Source organism: Hemitrygon akajei, chromosome 26, assembly GCF_048418815.1.
Source record: "Hemitrygon akajei chromosome 26, sHemAka1.3, whole genome shotgun sequence".
Classification (NCBI taxonomy): Eukaryota; Metazoa; Chordata; class Chondrichthyes; order Myliobatiformes; family Dasyatidae; genus Hemitrygon; species Hemitrygon akajei.
The window spans coordinates 31480411-31501901 of NC_133149.1; the positions used below are offsets into that span (position 1 = coordinate 31480411).

Sequence of the window (21491 nt, forward strand, 5' to 3'; positions counted from 1 at the left end):
TGTCAAAAGTCTTACTAAAATCTGCATAAACCACATCTATCACTCTTCCTTCATCACTTTTCTTAGCTAACTCCTTTAAAAAAAAATGCAATCAGTTCAATTAGTCTACATCCGAACCTTTCTCCAGACCCATAGCCTACTGATACGTGCTCCTGAAGTTCTGGCATTTGATTATTCTTTAAGTGTAACTGGTCTATCATTGTTATGCCTTCCAGTGACAAAACTGTGAAGTCAAAGAATGAAAATCTAAAAAAAACTGCAGATGCTGGAAATCTGAAATAAAACCAAAGTACTAGAACACATGGGAGAATAGGAAGCAACTGTAAGATGAAAAACAGAGTCAATGTTTCATGTCCAAGATCCTCATCCTTGATCTGACAAACAGATTGAATGTTAACTTTTTTTCACAGATGCTGCCTACCTGTTGAGTGTTTCCAAGCATTTACTGCGTTTATTACTCTAAAGTCCTGGATTCATTTCCTTTTACTATTTCTGTACATCTGCTTCCTTTGAGTTAGTCTGCAAAACTTGCCTCCCAGACTTAATGTTTCCAAATATAGTCCAATGTTAAGCATTATTTAAAAAATCCCTTTGAAGTGTTATGGGAATATTTTGCTGTTTCAGGCTAAATAAAGGCATGTGCCTAAGGTGAGATTGGGTAAGTTAAAAGGAACTGTGTGGAGAAAGTTTTTTTTTACATAAGAGTATGATGGGTCTCAGATAGTGTCCACAACATTTTGGAGCAGGAGGCGGAGCAGCCAGATGTCTTGGTACATGTTGGTACTAATGACATAGGAAAGAAAAGCAATGAGGTCCTGGAAAGAGAATTTAGAGAGCAAGGTAGAAAGCTGAGAAGCAGGATCTCCTGTGTAGCAATTTCTGGATTGCTGCCTGTGCCACTCGCCAATGAGGGTAAAAACAGGATGATCAGGCAGATAAATGCATGGCTGAGAAGCTGGTGCAGGGGGCAGGGCGTCATGTTCTCGGATATTTGGGATCTCTTCTGAGGGAGGAATGACCTGTTCAAAAGTGATGAGTTGAACCTGAACCTGACGGGGACCAATATTCTCGCGGGCAGGTTTGTTAGAGCTGTTGGGAAGGGGGATGGGAACCAGAGTGACTGTCAGGAAGGGCAGGCAGGTGATGGGACTTAGTTGCAGCCAACAGGATGAGTACCTTCACTAGTTGGCATATCTCCCTCTGAGATTCTAGCATCAATGGTTGTATTATCAGCAAATTTATAGACGGTATTTGAGCTATGCCTAGCCACACAGTCATGTGTATACAGAGAGTAGAGCAGTGGGCTAAGCACACACCCCTGAGGTGCACCAGTGTTGATCGTCAGTGGGGAGGAGATATTATTACCAATCTACACAGATTGTGGTCTTCCAGTTAGGAAGTCGAGGATCCAATTGCAGAGGGGGGGTACAGAGGTCCAGGTTCTGTAACTTCTCAATCAGGATTGTGGGAATGATGGTGTTGAATGCTAAGCTATAGTCAATGAACAGCATCCTGACATAGGTGTTTGTATTGTCCAGGTGTTTTAAAGCCATGTGAAAAGCCCTTGAGATTGCCTCTGCCATTGACCTATTGTGGTGATAGGCAAATTGCAATTGATCCAGGTCCTTGCGGAGGCAGTTCAGTCTAGTCATGACCAACCTCTTTAAGCATTTCATCACTGTAGATGCGAGTGCTACCGGATGATAGTCATTAAGGCAGCTCACATTATTCTTCTTAGGCACTGGTATAATTGTTGCCTTTTTGAAGCAAGTGGGAACTTCCACCCATAGCAGTGAGAGGTTGCAAATGTCCTTGAATACTCCCGCCAGTTGGTTGGTACAAGTCTTCAGAGCCTTACCAGGTACTCCATTGGGACCTTCCACCTTGCGAGGGTTCATCCTCTTTAAAGACAGCCTAACATCAGCTTCTGAAACAGAGTTCACAGGGTCACCGGGTACGGCAGGAATCTTCACAACTGTAGTTATATTCTCCCTTTCAAAGCTGTGCAGAGCTGTTAGAGACCTATCCACACAGATTCAAGGCTATAATTGTTGCCAGAGGTGCATCTATTAACCACTGACTTGAAGGGGGCGAATACTTATCCGATCAATTATTTTGTGTTTTATATTTGTAATTAACTTAGATCACTTTGTAGAGATCTGTTTTCACTCTGACATGTAAAAGACTTTTTCTGCTGATCAGTGTCATAAAAGCCAAATTAAATCCAGTGATTCAATGTTGTAAAACAATAAAACATGAAAACTTCCAAGTGGGGGAGGCGGTGGGTGGGTTGTATACCTTTCATAGGGACTGTATGTTTCAGACTATATAACATAAATATTTAGGCATACAATTTCTGACGGTGATTGGCCAGGAAGCTGTTTGGAATGAATATAAATTTTAGGTAAGACTTGAACTATGGGAGAGTGTTTTATTGGAGCAGCACAAGTACTGAGACAATCCATATGAAAAGTCAAGGACCATACAGCCAGTTGCCAGTAAGTCTGAAACAAGTACAAGAGGGAGCAAACGGTTAGAATGGGCAAAGAAGTGGCAAATGAAATACAAAGTTGGAACGTGTATAGTCATGCACTTTGGTAGAAGAAATAAACGGACAGACTATTATTTAAATGTGGAGAGAATTCAAAGTTCTGAGATGCAACTGGACTTGGGAGTCCTCGTGCAGGATACTCTAAAGGTTAACCTCCAGGTTGAGTGGTGGTGAAGAAGGCAAATGCAATGTTGGCATTCATTTCTATAAGAATAAATAATAGGAGCAGGGATGTGATGTTGAGGCTCTACAAGGCACTGGTAAGACCTCACTTGGAGTACTGTGTGCAGTTTTGGGCTTCTTATTTAAGAAAGGATGTGCTGACATTGGAGAGGGTTCAGAGAAGATTCACTAGAATGATTCCGGGAATGAGAGGGGTAACATATGAGGAATGTTTGACCGCTCTTGGACTGTACTCCTTGGAGTTTAGAAGAATGAGGGGGGACCTCATAGAAACATTTCAAATGTTGTAAGGCATGGACAGAGTGGATGTGGCAAAGTTGTTACCCATGGTGGGGGAGTCTAGTACGAGAGGACATGACTTAAGGATTGAAGGGTGCCCATTCAGAACAGAGATGCAAAGAGATTTTTTTAGCCAGAGGTGAATCTGTGGAATTTGTTGCTACGGGTGGCAGTGGAGGTCAAGTCATTGGGTGTATTTGGTTAAAGTGAGAAGGCGGGGGAATGGGACTAAATGGGAGATTGGATCAGCTCATGATGAAATGGTGGAGCAGACTCGACGGGCCAAATGGCCGACTTCTGCTCCTTTGTCTTATGGTCTTATGTCAGAATGGGAATGGGAAGTGGAATTAAAATAGGTGGCCACTGGGAGATCCAGCTTTTTGTGGCAGACAGAGTGTAGGTGCTCAGTGAAGCGGTCTCCCAATCTGCATCAGGTCTCACTGATATACAGGAGAGGCCACACTGGGAGCACTGGATAGATAACCCCAACAGACTCAAGGGTAAAGTGTCGCCTCAGCTGGAAGACTGTTTGGGTCCCTGAATGGTAGTGAAGGAGGAGGCGTAGTACTTGTTCCGCTTACAACTATTAATGCCAGGAGGGAGATCAGTGGGGAGGGATCACCTAACCATCCTTCCAGGTGAGGCGACACTTCACCTGTGAGTCTGTTGGAGTCATCTACTGCATCCAGTGCTCCCGTGTGGCCTCCTGTATATTGGTGAGATGAGACATAGATTGGGAAATCCCTTCGCCCTGCACTCTTGACTGCCAGAGAATGCGGGATCTCCAAGTGGCCACCCATTTTAATTCCACTTCCCATTCTCTTATGTCAATCCATGGCCTCCTCTACTGTCGCGACGAAGCCACACTCAAGTTGGAGGAGCAACACCTTGCATTCCGTCTGGGTAAGCTTCAACCTGATGACATGAACATAATTTCTCAAACTTCCGGTAATGTCCCCTAACCCACTTCACCATTCTCATTTCCCTCTCTCACCTTATCTCCTTACTTGCCCATCACTTCCCTCTGGTGCTCTTACCCTTTTCTTTCTTCCATGGCCTTCTGTCTTCTCCAGCCCTGTAACTCTTTCACCAATTTCCCAGCTTTTAGTTCACCCCGTTCCAAGTTTCACCTATCACCTTGTGCTTCTTCCTCCCCTCCCCCTGCCTTCTAACTCATCTTTTTTACTCCAGTTTTGATGAAGAGTTTCAGCCCAAAACATCCACAATACTCTTTTCCGTAGATGCTGCCTGGCCTGCTGAGTTCATCCAGCATTTTGGGTGTGTTGCTTGGATTTCCAGCATCTGCAGAGTTTCTTTTGCTTGAGTAGAATTAAAGCTGGCAGGCAACTGAAGAGGTGGAGATTAGTGGAAATGGAAGAGTTAACAAGGCAGTCATGAAGGGACTGATTCCTTCAAAATACCAAAAGGAGTGGAGAGGGGATAATGTGCCAGCAGCATATCATGCATGGAGACAGAAATCAGAGGATAGAGAAGCTGCTGGAGTTGATGGCGAGAAGATTGTGCTGTGTTGGAGGAGAGACAAAAGTGTATTAAATGGAACAGATGCATCGGTCAATGTTGGAGGATTGGTCATGGTTAATGAAAAAGGAAGCTATCTGGAAAGAACATGGGTGAACGGAACAGGTAAAACTGGTAGGAGACAATAGAGTCCTAACTGGAAGCAGGGGGGTTGAAATGTAATTCTGGGAGTTCATGAGAACATATTTGGAAGTAAGAGATTGCTTAAGCAAATTGTACCAGTGACCAAAGAAAAGTTTAAACTAAATATTCTAATTTTAATTTTGTAATGGATAGTCAAGTTCCCCAGTGTTGATAAATGATATAGAATGGTAATGGGTCATTTAAAGCTGATTGAAAAAAAAATTCAAGATTGAAATATAATACTGATCTTGGCATCTGAAACAATAGACAATAGGTGCAGAAGTAGACCATTCAGCCCTTCGAGCCTGCACTGCCATTTTGAGATCATGGCTGATCATCTACTATCAATACCTGGTTCCTGCCTTGTCCCCATATCCCTTGATTTCCCTGTCCATAAGATACCTATCTAGCTCCTTCTTGAAACCTAGCATTTTTGCAAAACAAAATCAATAATAGTAAGTTGATCGGTTTCACTTGGAAATCAGATTTTCTCATATAATGTTTAGGACATTATCTGAGACACTAGCCCTATGCTGGGATGAGAACAATTTTCATGGACCATCTGAATTTTTTTAATGTCACCTGAAATCTCAAGGATGGCTTGTATGTCATATCCAGCATGAATATCTACAAAAGTGAGTCGTTACACATGAGACAAATGCATGAGGAAGTGCATAATGAACTTGCACCAAAGAACTCAGTCAGAAGAGGACATGCAATTATTAATGTGGTCCAGAAAATGAGGCAGCTTTTTAGATCAAACTATTTTATGGAACAATCCACAAAAATTTAAATCTACCTGTCAAAGAAACAGTCAAGCACAGAATTTTGAGTGGTGCATTTGAAGTGTAAGGAGATTCATAATTGGCAAGAATAGTCACAATATGGAGATAGATGAACAAATAGATAAAGGGAGTTCTGCTGATCTATTAGACTCAAATTTCCAGGATAGTATATTATTGTTTTCTATTGACTCTTTTGTTTCTTGAAATGTGTGCTTAGAAAACTTAACCAGGTACTAGCAACAGAATTAGAAGGTATCATGTAAGATAAGAAATAACTTTTCTTCATACCCATCAATGGGACAAGGTTAGGTTCTAACAATCAGACAAATTAGACATTGCAGAATTTGATGTCAAATCTTTGGCTGGAACTTCAAGTTGATGAACTGAACTGTATTTAGATTTTGACTTTATAAGATGGTGCTTAATAAGGAATGATTACATGGATTAATTTTATTTCTCATAATTTACATTTAAGAATAAGTTACGTTTTGAAGTTGTTGAAATATAATATTGAAACATAACTCCCTTTTTTGGCATATCGGCATTTTCTGGAAGGTTGCTGTTTATGTTAAGTCTATACAAGTAAAGAAGCTCAGCTAAAACTTCTATATTTAAGATCTCCAGGACATGCCATCAAATGAAGGAATACTAAAGCTTTTGTATGAAGCAAAAGAAAAATACTTATATAAAGTCCCAAGACCTTGAACAAAATGGGTCTCCCGATGATTGGTTGATATTTTTGATCATTTCTGGATTAGTCTCAGGACAGAAGGGCTGAAGACATTGCATACATGTACAAATATATGTTGGGGATTCAGGAAAATGGGATTTTCTAAACAAGGTTGAAAGAAGGTTGTAATTCTCAGCTGTTCACTGTAAAATGCTGTTCAAATAATATGTGCATTAAGTTCCATTTATACTGAAATAAAAATAGCAATCAATATGTAAACATCAAATTTTTGAGATGTTTATGTGTTAAGCAGGGATCAATCTTACAAGACTTGCAGTGACCTCTTTTGTTCAGACCACACAAAAAAAAAATACAGGGGCAAAGACTCACTAGTCCAGGCAACCTTCTCATGAAATTCTGGGCTGTAATTGCTCTCATAGCTTCCCTTGTATTCCTTTGAGTTTCCTGTGGACTTGTGGGATATTCACAGTGTGTCTGTAATATTAATTCCCAGATATATATGCAGGAAAGTTAGAAAAAAAACTTTAAATAGAATGTTAAAATATAGATTGGAATCCACTGGAATCTGCTTAGAAGGCAACATAACTTAAACATGTGACTTTTTGCAGTATCGTTAATTCCTGTGGTACTTTTCTCCCCAAGTAACTCAGAAGCGACTACATAAAATGGAGTAAGATCTTACAAATGTGCTTGAATAGCCAAATAAGCAGACTCCATCTGAGATGGTATATAGACTTTCCGAATGTGAAACTGAATTTTATAATCACTTGCACTAACTGTATAGACTGAAACACTTTTTTTCTAAATGTCTAAATACGCACTAGTGTTGCTACTCTGGCAAGAATTATCTGTCAGGTCAGTAAGCTTGTATGCATCTATCAATAGTCTGAACTCTCTTCTGATACTGCAATATACGAATCACCTTCCAACTCAACACATGCTACATACCACAAATTTTATTGTTGTGATCTCAAACCAAAATAGACTGGGGAACCTATAAAAAGGGGAAATACAGGTTTCTGAAATGAGGACCCATGGGCTGTAATTTATCCTACCTCACTGCCAGAAGCAAGTTAATGCTTTGGCTGGGATCTTTCAAATTCCTTAGATCCTTGTCCTCTTTTCTGCTTATCCCTTAATAGAGAGAGATAAATATTCATTTTAAGTATGGCACAAATTGATATAGAGAAAAACAGGGTTTCCACAGAAATCAATAACATTTTACTCACGTGGCTAATTTTCAAGGTAACACACCCAAGAAAGTGAAACAACAGTTAGTGAAAATTATATCCTACATGGCATTTTCTTGAAAAAGGATGGAGAACAAAACTTTTACTTTCAGTAAAACACACCAGCATCATTGACACATACAGAAAAGAATCCGAGATAAACCAGGAGGCTGAAAATGTGTGGTTGTCAAAATTTCCAACACATTTTCTTTAATAGAACAGATAAAAAGATTTTAATAACCAAACATTATTCTTCAACATCACCCAAACAAGAAAGGTGACAATTAAAGATTTTTTTCCAACACTTTTTATTCATAGCTTGTTTCTACTTTACATGAACTTGCAGGTGGGATACCATGATAACCGAAACTCTAGTAGGCAAGGTTATTAAAACTAAACCTGCGCACAGCGCAAAGTTCATAGTTATGTTTCATATATGGAGATCAAAACAGTTCTTAAAAAATGTATATTTTTCTTGAATGCACATTAAGATAGTTTGTTACATAATGTAATGGCGTAGACAAGCCACACATCCAATTTTACCTTACTTCATCTGATGACGGTTGCATACCCTGCAGGCTAGCATTAGGCAGCATCAGATCCACATGCATCTTTAAAAAAAAGTCCTGGAGTGGGTACAGTGTTTATCGATGAACTAAATTACATTATAATACAGCATTAGCCAACTAACAACCATGCTGTTCAATGGGAAGATCATATTAAAAAGGGGAAATTTTCCCTTGGGGAGCAATTTATTTATTGTACATTTGAAAGATTACTTAATTGAAACAATGGGATAGAGGAATCAGTTTGTACAATTAGGCCATTTACAACAAAAGTTTTCACTGCATTCTTGTGCACAGAAAATCTTTTGCATTTTTTTCAGTTGATAATATCATAGAATCTGAAACAATGATGTGTTACTGAGTATCAGGTTTGAAAGGCTGAAGTAAACATTAATGTGTTCAATTGTCCATTAGCTGTGCCAATTTAAAACATCTCAATTCAACAATTATGACCACACACTCCTGCATTACAGCTGTTACATCTATGAAAATTCCTCCTTACAGTATTCAAAAATCACTACCCAATTTTGAGAAAGATTGAAATTTGCTCTCACTGAGTTTTTGTGTAAAAAGTAAATAAAATCAACAAGAAATTATTGATTTCCCAAGTCTTGTTTCTTGACACATGTGCATATGACGCAGATTGACATCAGGGAAAATTGTGAATACAGGTTATTTTCTCAGCACAACCTCCCTGTAATGTCGGTGTGGAGCGTGGGTTGGGGATCTGTACTTTCCTGATTCTTTGCATTATTTAAATGCAAACAAACAAGCTGAGTACGCTGTGAGGCAGACTCTATCCCTCTTAAATTATATTCTTATCGTATTCACATTTTCAAATCCTGCATACAGTACAATGATAATCGTTCAATGTTTTGTAAAATTACAATCAATTCAATAAAATGCCTTCCATATATTGCTGAAAATACACAGCCCAAAAACACTCTTGAACAGCAAATTCCACTGCGGGTCTACTTTTTACACGACACATCAGAGCCCTAAACAAAATTTTAACATTTCAACATTGGTGCGGTAACTGACTCTGCAAAACATGTTAGGAGCTGTCTATTTTTTTCTGAAACAATACTATATTTAATATTGAGTTCAAGGAAAAGAAAACGTAATAATACAGCCTTTACCTTGAGTAACAAGCAACAAACAGGAGGATGGCTACAGTGTAGACAGTGCCTGATTATAGATATAGTAGATGTGCAACATAAGCCATTGCAATGTATGCACAGAGGAATGGTGCTCTCAAAGGTCCAAAGTCTTGAATTTAAACATCCCCATATTGGACATGCATGGGGTTGTGAGAGTTGTGGAGGGAATGGGAGGTCACAGGGACAGCTTCTTCTGTTTGACTGGTGAATTTCATGACACAGTTATATTTGGCTTCAATGAGAGATTGATGATCATACCACCACGTCAACAGCAGCAGCCGTCATGTAAATAAGTAAATAACTAGAGAGGACAAATAAGCGTAGAGATAAGAAATGTGGAGGAAAGAGTGGAAAGAAAGTGTTTTTTAAGGAAGTTAAGTATTGCCAATGATCAAGGGGAGGAAAATAGCAATTACTTTTAGGGAGTGAGAAGACAATGATTGGCAATATCTTTAAACATGGGTTAAGGAGCAGCAATCCTACTCTCACTGGTTCCATATTTAGCATTTTGAAACCTCCCACATATCGTTTGTGGTCCTTCTCTGACCACCATGCACTGCATGTTAAGACTAGTTTTCCCAAAGTGTAGCCAGTGCCAGCACTGGTACCTTAGGGCAAATTAGCACTGGTGGAGGCCTTGTGGAGGGGTTGTTAGACCCTTTAATTGCATATGCATATGATTTTTGGTCTTTGTCTATGGGCTACAACCCACTACCAGTTCACAATGAACACATGATTCCTGTCCTCCATGTTGGAGGTCTGGGAAGGAAATTTACAGGCTTACATCAATTATTAAATACCAGTGACTGCATAGCTTCCTCAGCTATCAGACATGGAATCTCCTTTCTCTGTAATCTGATTTTAGGATATACTGAATTTGTGAATGATTGATAGATGCTGTGTTCAAACTTGTTTAACCATTAAATACAGAAATCAGGAAGTAAAAGATGGCCAACAGACATGACCACCAGCTTGACTGTAAAGAAAGCAAATAATAGCAGTATGTACAAGTTGGCCTTGAACATTCATCCACATTATTTGTATCTTTTTCAATAGAGGACAAAAGCACTTTAGTTCTAAGTAATATTAATACATTAATGTTTCAAAAGTGTCATATGATTACAAAATGATTTAGAAATAAATGACATCATTAAAGTTCACTAAAATTCATCATCATTTCTATCTTTGCTTGACTCAGTTCTTTTGGTCACAAGTTATTTTCCAGCATGGGAGACACTTTACCACCTCTGTCACAACATGGTAATTATATAAGTTGTAAGAAAAGAAAGTATGAAACTTCAACCAGGTCATCCAGGTTAAAACAGGAAATAAACAATGTATAAAAATATACATTAAAACACTATCCTCATCAAAAATCCAGCAAGATTTTATCACTCCCATAAAATTCATTAGAATATGTCCTAAATCAATTTTTGTTTTGAAATAGAAAGCTTTGAGATATTTCAGTAAGGTGACTCACTGAGCAAGGTATAGGCCCAGCTATATTTCAAGCAAAATTAAAAACTTGGTTTTGATAAGAAAATGCTTTCATTTTGTCTGTTTACACAGTATCCCCCGTGCTTCCAAAATTTGATTTATGGGTTAACAACCAGTAGTCTGTTACAGCAATTTGAATTTTCTTAATGTGCATATTAACTTTCCCATGCATACACTCATACACACTCTCACTCACTTCAGGCCTGTAAACCTACCCTCAAATCTGACCTTTTTACTATTCACGAATCCGGCTTGAAATGATTTTTGGTGTTACACATAATGTAAACACTATAAACAAAACTAGCCATAAATGTCAGCTAATTTAAAAACAAAGGATTCAAATCACTTCATTATATTCCAGCAATCCCCTACTATACCAAGCACAAAAATAAAAATACAAGAAGCATAAGCAGCTGCACAGTATCAAGATATCATTTTTTGATTCTACAGTGCAAATCTATTTGCTGACTTATTAGTATCTCATATTAAAAATGTGAAATTAAATATTAAAGGCAACAAAAGTTTGATCCAGAATTTTTTAAAAAAAAGTTACTACCATAGCGCAAAAATTAGAACCCATATTCATCAAAATGATGCTATATATGGAGTGATTAACATCACAAACACAACCTACTAAATCTGCTCAATGGCATACTACAAAGGATCATGATTCTACTAGTCTTGTTGAATGTAGAAGCAATAGTCAATTTAAAAAAACTAAGTGAAAAAGTGAATGCAGCACTGAATGAGGATGACCTGCTTAAAGAAAATATGATGCCACAATTTAGTTAGAAATGGATTTGTCAGCATTTGCCATTATGTATATATCAATCAACGGTTCATTTTATTGTCAAAGTATGCATGTTCAATACAACTCTGATATTTGTCTTCAGACACTGCCTTTGTCAATATTCCCAATGATTTATGATCAGAGACATGAGGCAAGTCCTTAAAATAAAATATTGTGGCCACAAAATCCATTGCACCAAAAAAATTAGTCTTTAGGTGTAAATAGTGCACTTTGGAATATCTGCCCACATAATTTAATATGCAGTTAGCCGACTGGCCAATCACACCTCCTCTTAATAAATTAAATATGCTAAATACTTTCTGATTGGCAGCAAAAACTTCTGACCAATAGAAAGCTTTGTTCATTTTAGAAAACAACCTTTTGTATCAGTCATATTAAAAGCACCTCATATTTAACATCAAATCTTATTATATCTGATTCTATTGAAAAGGCAGATATTGGCAGCTGTATCACTTAGCTAATAATTGTCCAGATGTTATACCCTTAGATAAGGTGTATTTACCTGGTTAGTTACTGGAGTTCATGTATATTTAATAAATTTAAATCACAAAGTTCTCATTCCAGAAATTATTGAATGCCTTTGAGATTTCAGCTTTACATTTGACAGTAAGTATTCCAAATACAATCTAATATGCTAGAGAGTCATACAGCTGCCCACAAAATACGTAGGCCAAAATGTCTCAAATTTCACATTGAGGAGCACTAAATTCATCAAAATAATTTTGTTTCAAAATGCTGGAATTCCCCCACTCTCTTAATTTATCAGATCAGGGACTTTCATTAAAAATAACTGTCATAAATGAATGATCAAATTTTTGAACAGAATTATGAGGCAATTCTCCACCTGTTAACCCTAACACCATATCTCCCAGTTCTATCAGTTCATACTGTACATTAGCCATGACACAATATACTTATAAATAAACAACTTAAATACTTATTTTCTTGGACTATGTTAATAGCTGATTATTTGTTCATACCAAAACAGCTCACAGATGAGCACCAATTTTTGTAGACACGTTTGAAGATTGTATTTTAATCGGACATATTCATTTTCAAAATCCACTTTAAATCTGGTTTATTCTTGCATTATTAATGCAAATTGCCTACCAAAGGTTAAAGTGCCAGCATCCACTAGTTCAGTGTTGACTGGATTAAACCACTTGACTGTTGCTACATGGTCTCTTTAGTTCTGTGCCTATCCCATGACACAGCATGCATCATTTTGCACTTACACCTGCCTGGATTTTGTTCTAATAAGACAACCACATTGAAATTTGGTCACTAAATATTGTATCTGTCATATACTATACTAGATTAGCATGTGCACAGCACAATTTCCATGCTTTTCAAGTAAGAAATATTATCAAATGACAGGACATTCAAATATCTCATTGTATCTATTAAGATCCTGTCTGATCTGTGAATCAAATTCCACAGTAAGCTTTAAGACAAATCTTTAATATTTTCCTTTTTTAAACTGTGGCTCATTAACATGTTAGAAAACTGAAATCACTTTAATTATTTTCAGTTTGGGATATTTATAGATTAGCTATACTAATCTATAATTCTTCAATTTTCCATCAGAAAACCACGAAACTAAAAAATAGGTCAGACTAGCATGCAATACCTCTGCAGCAGTTAAACATGACATCACATTTCGTGGGGGCCTCACGCTTCCCTGTACGTGCCTCACTACGATCATGGTGCTGATCATGAAATTCATTCCTAATTTGTCATAACATATGGGATTCTTCAGAATCAGACTTCACACGTGTTCAATGCAGTTATCAGGTGAACGACCTGCAACTTGTAGACATGTTGCAATGAGGATAACAGAGTAGAACACATTTTTTCTCTACATATTCTTGGGCCTGCCTGTGATAGATTGTTTAGACTGTTCTTAACAATAATAAATAACTAAGTTAGTTGCATCAGGATTCCAGTTACTTTTCACTTGTAACTTAGAAAATCTTCAAGTTTTTTTCAATACAGATATTCACAGTTTCTAAAACCATTCACTCTGAGCCAGAATCAATCCATCAGGTTAATTTTGCTAATATTAAATAGGATGTATTCTGTGTTTCTGCAGGCACAATTAACTAATAACAGCTTCAAGATCCTCACCCTGCTCCTATCTCTGCTTGATGAATACCTTATTTTAAACAAAGTCGACATGGTACTTCAGTTACACATCTTCCATAAAAGAGAAGGCCTACAGATTATTACATGCTTTTGTGAGATGTTACACTTACAGTACAATGTTCTAGGATTTATAACAGGAGTGTGAAGGGAGATTAGTGTGGCTGTTGTTTTCCACAATGCTTCAGTAGCTCTCCTAGTTTTCACATCAGTGCAGGATCTTGGTGTTGTCAATTGTGAATTTGCTGATTCAGACAGCAATCCTGGGGATCCAACTCGGCCTGCGGTTCCAGTGTCTTTTTATTTCTTTTATATATATATATATATATATTTAACATATATATAATTTATACATAACATATATTGCACACAATTCCCTCTTCGGCCTCGGTAATGCCAGTCAGTGAAATCGATCATGTTTGTCTGTTTCTGAACTGTAATCACGCAAACCAATGCCTTTTTGTAGAGTTATTAACGAATTTCTCATCTGTGGGATAAATGAGAGAAAAGGTGAAATTCCAGAGTCTATCTGACCAGCTTAACTTACATTAGCATTATATGCAGATGAAGCTCAAATCTAGCCTAGGTAAAGGCCATACTTTCAAAGTGAGCTAAGGTCAGATTCCATTTATGTGTATATTACATACACCTTTACCAGGCATAGCAAATACTCAAGGAAGCATCACAACACATTTTTCTGCTACTGGACAAGGACAAAAAAAAAAAGAGCAGTCCTACAATGAACTTTTAAAAATGAAAGAAAATGATTTTCTTCGGGATGAAACCATGCTCAAAAAATATATCGTTCAAACTGACTATCTCAGTACGTTACAACATTCAAAAGACTTGTTGATGAAACAGTCTTTAAAATATATCTTCTGGTATTTGGTAGGAATTTTACATTTAATTTTCTCCATGTGGTATTCTAATTAGAGGACAAAACAATGTTAAACTTTAAAAGAATAAATGTTAATTTGCTGGTTAAGTGCAGAATAGTAGTCTCTGGAAGGGTTAATCTTTCTTGCATCTAAGATGAAGATTCTAATTAACCAATCTTTGCCGAACAATTTATTGGAACTACACTCTGAATCACAGACCCATGGATCCTCTTTGTCAGTCACAGTTGCTACTTTGGTTGAGGGCCAGATTAATGTGGGTACAAACTCCATCAGGATTTACAGCTGCTGCTCTTCACCACATGTAGCTGCACTCATGCAGAATGAAATCAGACTGTGGAAAACATTTTTAGAATCACCTGATCAAAGAACAACTTTACTTGAATTTGGTGAGGTTGGTGCTTAAAACACAATAGTGTCAATAAATGAAACACCTTCTCATTTGTAATACTCAGCCCTAAGCTGTTGTTTCAATGTTCTTGTAACGGTAAAGCTACTTGAAGCCATGCTCCACTGTTTCATTTTCCTGTCATTTTCTGCTGGCCAGTTCATCAACTCAGTAAAACATTTCTCCAGAGTACTGTATAGAATGAGAGGAGGGGAGGAAGATAAAAAGATGATAGATTAAAGGATTTGAAGTCATCTGTGGCAAACCCTCAGCCCTTCATCAACAGAGTGGTGCAAATGCCAGGAAGTCTTGGCTTTTAAGCTGAGGATGAGGCAATTGGTATTTAAGTCAATGCAGCGTGTACTGGACTGTGAAAGACAGGCAAGTGATAGGGCAAAACTGCAGTCAGTCGGATGAGTTGAAGTGTAACATGGGGGCAAAATCAAAAAGGGTGATGAATACAGAACTGAAAGAATTATACAGTGCCTTGCAAAAGTATTCAGCCCCCAAACCTTTGTTCATATAAATGAGTATTACAACCAGGGATTTTGATCAATTTAACTTAACATTTTTATTTTGTGGATCACATGCTCCTCCCCCCCCCCCCCAAAATACAGGGAAATTTGTAAAGCAGGAAAACTAAAAATTCAAAAACTGAAACGTCAGCAGTTCAAAAGTATTCATCCTCATTTGCTCTGTACTTAGTTGAACCACCAGGCAGTAGTTGACTACAGTCAGTAGTCTTTTTGAATTGTGCTAAGGTTAGGACTTTGACTGGGCCACTCAAAGACGTCAATTTTCTACATTCAAAGCCACTCCATGGTTGCTCTGGCAGTGCGCTTTGGGTTGCTGTCCTGCTGAAAGATGAACTTGCTCCCCAGTTTAAGCTTTCTGTCAGAGGCTATCAGGTTTTTAACCAGGATCGCATTACATTTAGCAGCATCCATCTTCCCATCAATCCTGACAAAATATCCTGTCCCTGCTGCTGAAAACCATCCCTACAGCATAATGCTACCTCCACCATACTTTACAGTAGGGATGGTGTTACCTGGCTGATGTGTAGTATTAGATTTACGCAACACGTACTGCTTAGCATTGAGGCCAAAAAATTCCGCTTTAGTTTTGTCCAACAAAAAGTCCCTTTTCCACATCTTTACAGTATCTTCTAGGTGACATTTTGACAGCACGGCAGCCTCCCTTACAAGTGGCGTTCTTCTTCAATGACCAAGTTTAAAGGGGTGGACTGACATAGGAAGTGTGGCTGACATTTCATATTGTTTACACTTTTTCACAATGGACTGCACTGAGCTCCGAGGTATGTTCAAATGCAATGTTAGTATTCATTTCGAGAGGACTAGAATTTAAGAGCAAGGATGTGATGCCAAGGCTTTATAAGCCAATGGTCAGACCTCACTTAAGAGTATACTGAGCAGTTTTGGGCCCCTTATCTAAGAAAAGATGTGTTGGCACTGGGGAGGGTCCAAAGGAGGTTCATGAGAATGAATCCGGGAATGAAAAATCAAGTTAAATTATCATTCAAACCATACGTGGATACAGTCAAATGAGACAGCATTCCTCTGGAGCCAAGGTACATAACATACATTCGAAATAGCAAGAGAAAAAAAATTGTTACACAAGAAAACACATGTATAGTCCAGGACCCTGAGCAACATACAAATTGTCAATACAGTTGCCGGCAATCCAGCCTGTCATTCCGCCTGTCGAACACTGGAGGGCAGCACCAATGGGAGAAGCCAGCCGCCAACCAAGCATGGACGCCACACTACACCGCCTCTGGGTTAATGTATGTTAAGTGTGGGGGGATGTCACGTGATGACATAGGATCGAGACGCTGGAACCCAGCTCTCCCGTAAAAAATCAATAAATTAATGTTTAAGTGAAGAAAAGTTAGTCAATATTTTCTAAAAGTTACTTATAAACTACTTCGGATTGTTTCAAGTTATGCCTCACAAACAGAAGATGAAGAAAACTACTACCGTGAAGACAACGCAAGTTGGAACAGAATCAAGGCCCACTTCTGCCAAAGAACCGCGGGCTCAGGTACATCTCACCTCCGGCGATACAGAACAGGAAACTGCGGCAACATCGACCGTTTCTAAAGAAAAAGACCAACGAGAACTGCGCAAACGTGAAGGAAGGAGCATGCGCAAATGAGAGCAACCAGAACTACAAATCCCAGTTACGACTGAAACCGAAAGTGAAAGTGAATCTGAGGGAGAGTCAGATTCTCTGGAAAAATCAGATGAAGATAGAGGTAAAAGTTTTTCTGGAAATATAGAAAAGACTTTGATGCAAATAATGCGTAAATTAGGCGCATTAAAAGTAATCAAAAGAAAAATGACAAATATGGAGATTATGTTTGATAAAATGACAAAAAGACAGGAAAAAATGGAAAAGAGAATTATAGATTTGGAAACTACAATGGAAGACATGGTTGAAAGAATGAATAAAATGGAAAATGATATTACTGCCTGGACATCAGAAAGAAAACAATTTATGGAAAAAATTGATAAGCTTGAAAATTTTAGTAGATGAAACAATATTAAAATTGTTGGACTCGAAGATATAGAAGAAGATCCAATAAATTTTTTTCAAAAATGGATCCCTAAAAAATTGGAAATGGAAGGAGAAACTCTAATTGAGATTGAAAGGGCTCATAGAGCCTTAAGGTCAAGACCTCAAGCTGATCAAAATCCACGATCAATTTTGATAAAATGCTTAAGATACCAAGATAAAGAAAAGATCCTGAGGGCAGCTGCCCAATGTGCCAAAAAGAGAAACGGGCCATTGATGATAGCAGGGAAGGCAGTTCTTTTTTATCCTGATATAAGTTATAACCTTTTGAATAGAAAGAAGGAATTTAACCCAGCGAAAAAAGTCTTATGGGAAAAGGGTTATAAATTTATAATGCGTCACCCAGCAACACTGATAATTTTTTTGGAGGAGGGAAAAAGAAGATTTTTTACCGATTATCGATAAACGGAGGAGTTCGCACAAAAACTTCCATTTATTCGCTAATTACACATAGAGACTTCCAAGTGTAATGGATTAAAGATGAAGATAGAGACAGTGAATGGAAGTGATGGACATTTAAGGATGATACAGGGGAGAAAAGTAAAATTTCAGAAATACTAATTGAGAATAATATTTTTTTTCTTATATGTATATACTTTTTTATGTTGCGGGGGGGCTGGGGAGCTTTGGATCGGTTACTGCGCGATTCACGTGTGTAATCATGGCGATCGCCATGACCTGTACAACAGAGGGGGGTAATGTTGTGTTCTTTTTTTTCCACAACTTTAGTAGGGGGGTGTTTTGTTTTTCTCTTTGTGCTCTATTTTTCTTCTATCTTTCTGCCTGGATGATCGGTGGGGACACACATAGCAACATGGAGAATTTAAAAAAGATTTCCCAAGATACCACAAAAGTTGAAAGATTAGGTATTATTATAGATTGGAGTAACATAATTAAAAATAATGACTAATTTACTGAATTTTTAAAGTTTTAATGTTAATGGGCTTAATGGACCGGTAAAAAGAAAAAGAATTTTAACATACATTAAAAAAATGAAAACAGATATAGCTTTTTTACAAGAAACACATTTAACAGACATAGAACATCAGAAATTAAAAAGAGACTGGGTTGGAAATGTTATTGCAGCTTCATTTAATTCAAAGGCGAGAGGAGTTGCAATTTTGGTTAATAAAAATTTACCAATTAAAATACAAAACGTATTAACTGATTCAGCGGGGAGATATGTAATTATACATTGTCAAATTTTTTCAGAACTATGGACTCTTATGAATATTTATGCACAAAATGAAAATGATGTAAAATTTATACAAGAGGTCGTTTTGAATTTGGCTAACGCACATGACAAAATATTAATAGGTGGAGATTTTAACTTTTGTCTAGATCCAGTTTTAGATAGATCAACAAAGGTTGTCACAAAATCAAAAGTAGTAAAATTAACTCTATCATTGATGAAAGACTTAAATTTGATTGATATATGGAGAAGAATCAATCCAAAAGAAAGAGATTATTCATTTTATTCAAATAGACATAAAACATATTCAAGGATAGATTTTTTCCTATTATCAGCGAATATTCAAGATAGAGTGAAAAATATGGAATATAAAGCGAGAATATTGTCAGATCATTCTCCTTTGATAATGACAATGATAATGATAGATAAAGAGGAATCAATTTATAGATGGAGATTTAATTCAATATTACTAAAATGTCAACTGATTTTATGAAAAAGCAGTTTCAGTTCTTTTTAGATACAAATTCACATTCAGTTGATGATAAATTTATATTGTGGGAAGCAATGAAGGCATATTTGAGAGGTCAGATAATAAGTTATACTAAAATTAAGAAGGAATATAGGATAGAAATAGATCAATTGGAAAAAGAGATTACAAAATTAGAAAAAGAATCTCAAAGAAATATGACAGAAGAAAAACGAAGACAACTTATTAATAAGTTACAATATAATACACTCCAGACATATCGAACACAAAAAGCAATTATGAGAACTAAACAGAGATATTATGAACTAGGTGAAAGATCACATAAGGTCCTTGCACGGCAATTAAAAACAGACCAGACTTCTAAAACAATAAATGCAATTCAAACAAGAGTAAATAAAACTACTTATAAACCTTTAGAAATTAAAATGTATGTTAAGTGTTTGATGACTCTGGGCCTGTACTCTCTGGAGTTTAGAAGAATGAGGGGGTGAATCTCATTGAAATCTATTGAAGGAAGGATGTGGAAGCCGTAGAAAGGGTGCAGAGGAGATTTACAAGGATGTTGCCTGGATTGGGGAGCATGCCTTATGAGAATAGGTTGAATGAACTCGGCCTTTTCTCCTTGGAGCGATGGAGGATGAGAGGTGACCTGACAGAGGTGTACAAGATGATGAGAGGCATTGATAGTGTGGATAGTCAGAGGCTTTTTTCCCAGGGCTAAAATGGTTGCCACAAGAGGACACAGGTTTAAGGTACTGGGGAGTAGGTACAGAGATGTCAGGGGTAAGTTTTTTACTCAGAGAGTGGTGAGTGCGTGGAATGCTGGCAACGGTGGTGGAGGTGGATAGGGTCTTTTAAGAGACTTTTGGATAGGTACATGGAGCTTAGAAAAATAGAGGGCTATGGGTAAGCCTAGTAATTTCTAAGGTAGGGACATGTTCGGCACAACTTTGTGGGCCGATGGGCCTGTATTATGCTGTAGGTTTTCTACATTTCTATGAATATTGAAAAGCTGAGATAGAGAAGATGTGGTGAGGATGTTTCCTATAGTAGTGAGCCTAGGACCAGAGGACAAAGCCTCAGAACAGTGGGACATCCATTTAGAACGGAGATGAGGAGGAATTTCTTTAGCCAGAGGGTGGGAAATCTGTGGAAATCATTGCCAGAGACAGCTGTGGGGGTCAAGTTAAAACAGAGGTTAATACGTTTTTGGTTAGTCATGGAGTCAAAGGTTATAGGGAGAAAGTAGAAAAATGGGGTTGAGTGGGATAATAAATCAGCCATGATGCAATGGCAGAGCAGACTTGATGGGCCAAGTGGCCTAATTCTGCTCCTAACTCTTATGGTATATGGTCTTAAATTTATATAGCCCTGGTTGGAGTGGGTGTTCACCTCAGGAGCAGATATGTCCCAATCAAAGCGAGAGCAGTGTGCATCCTCAGCACCAATGTTACAAGCTAGCACTTGTTATAAATAATGATCTGAGATGCAAATTAAAGCTACCACAAGATTATCCCACTCTTAGAAAAGCAACTGTTCGCTCCAAGCATGGTGTAGTGTCTAACAGTCACACAAGTGTATGCGTCTGACGCTAGTTGAAAACTGTTCAGCAATGATTCTCTGCCCAAATTAAGCGGCACAGTGTCTCAAATAAACAAAGGGAATCCCGACTATTTTCTCCATTAGTTTTTGTTCTTTAAGAGTTGTCCCAAATTAACGGCTACCCTGATTAACCAGTGGCCCAATTAGCTAGAATCTACTGTATGTATTAATTAACTGCAATTTAGGGAGGGGTGTGAGTCCCTAACAGACAAGTTCATAACAGACAATAAAAAATTCGGCATCAACAAGGACATAATTTGAATCCAGACTTTTCTGATGATCTAACCCATTAGCCCACCTGTTTTACATGATGATTGTATTATATAGTTAATTAATGGAGGGTTAAACAGGCCAGTTTTTAAAAATACTTGTATCCTTTCTTTTACTTTTTTCTTAAAAAACAAAAGGGTGAGGGATGAACACTTAAAATAATTGTTCAGAGCAGAATGAGTCTTGCTCACTGTTAGAACTACATTGTACACCTGATCCCTCAACCATTCATTAGACACATCTGTAGCAATCACCTGATCTAGAAGCACCACTGATGATTTTAGAATGTCTCTCCATTTCTGTAGCTCAGCATCGTGGTAACGCTGTTGTGACTCTAATAACTGGGCCCATTCCACCTGTGACTGGGGCAGTTTGCTGTATGGAAGAGAAGGAAAAAAAGTAACAACAGTTTGGGGAACTTGGAGTCAATACTGTGGGAATCAGAGACAGAGTCATTAAATTATACAGCACCGAAACAGGCCTTTCGGCCGTACTGTGATTATGG

At 37.7% G+C, this 21491-nt stretch overlaps 1 protein-coding gene across 2 annotated transcripts in view; it reads right to left on the reverse strand.

The window, feature by feature from the left end:
• The window catches only part of LOC140716830 (protein Aster-B-like), a 440998-nt gene that overhangs the window by 7517 nt on the left and 411990 nt on the right, over window positions 1–21491 (reverse strand). For both annotated transcript variants that reach the window (XM_073029779.1, XM_073029780.1), the window contains 2 exons: window positions 21241–21361; window positions 7207–14043 (listed from right to left, as the gene is read on the reverse strand). In XM_073029779.1, coding sequence (XP_072885880.1) covers window positions 13957–14043; window positions 21241–21361 — 208 coding nt within the window. In that variant the 3' untranslated portion in view covers window positions 7207–13956. The remainder of the gene's footprint in view (window positions 1–7206; window positions 14044–21240; window positions 21362–21491) is intronic.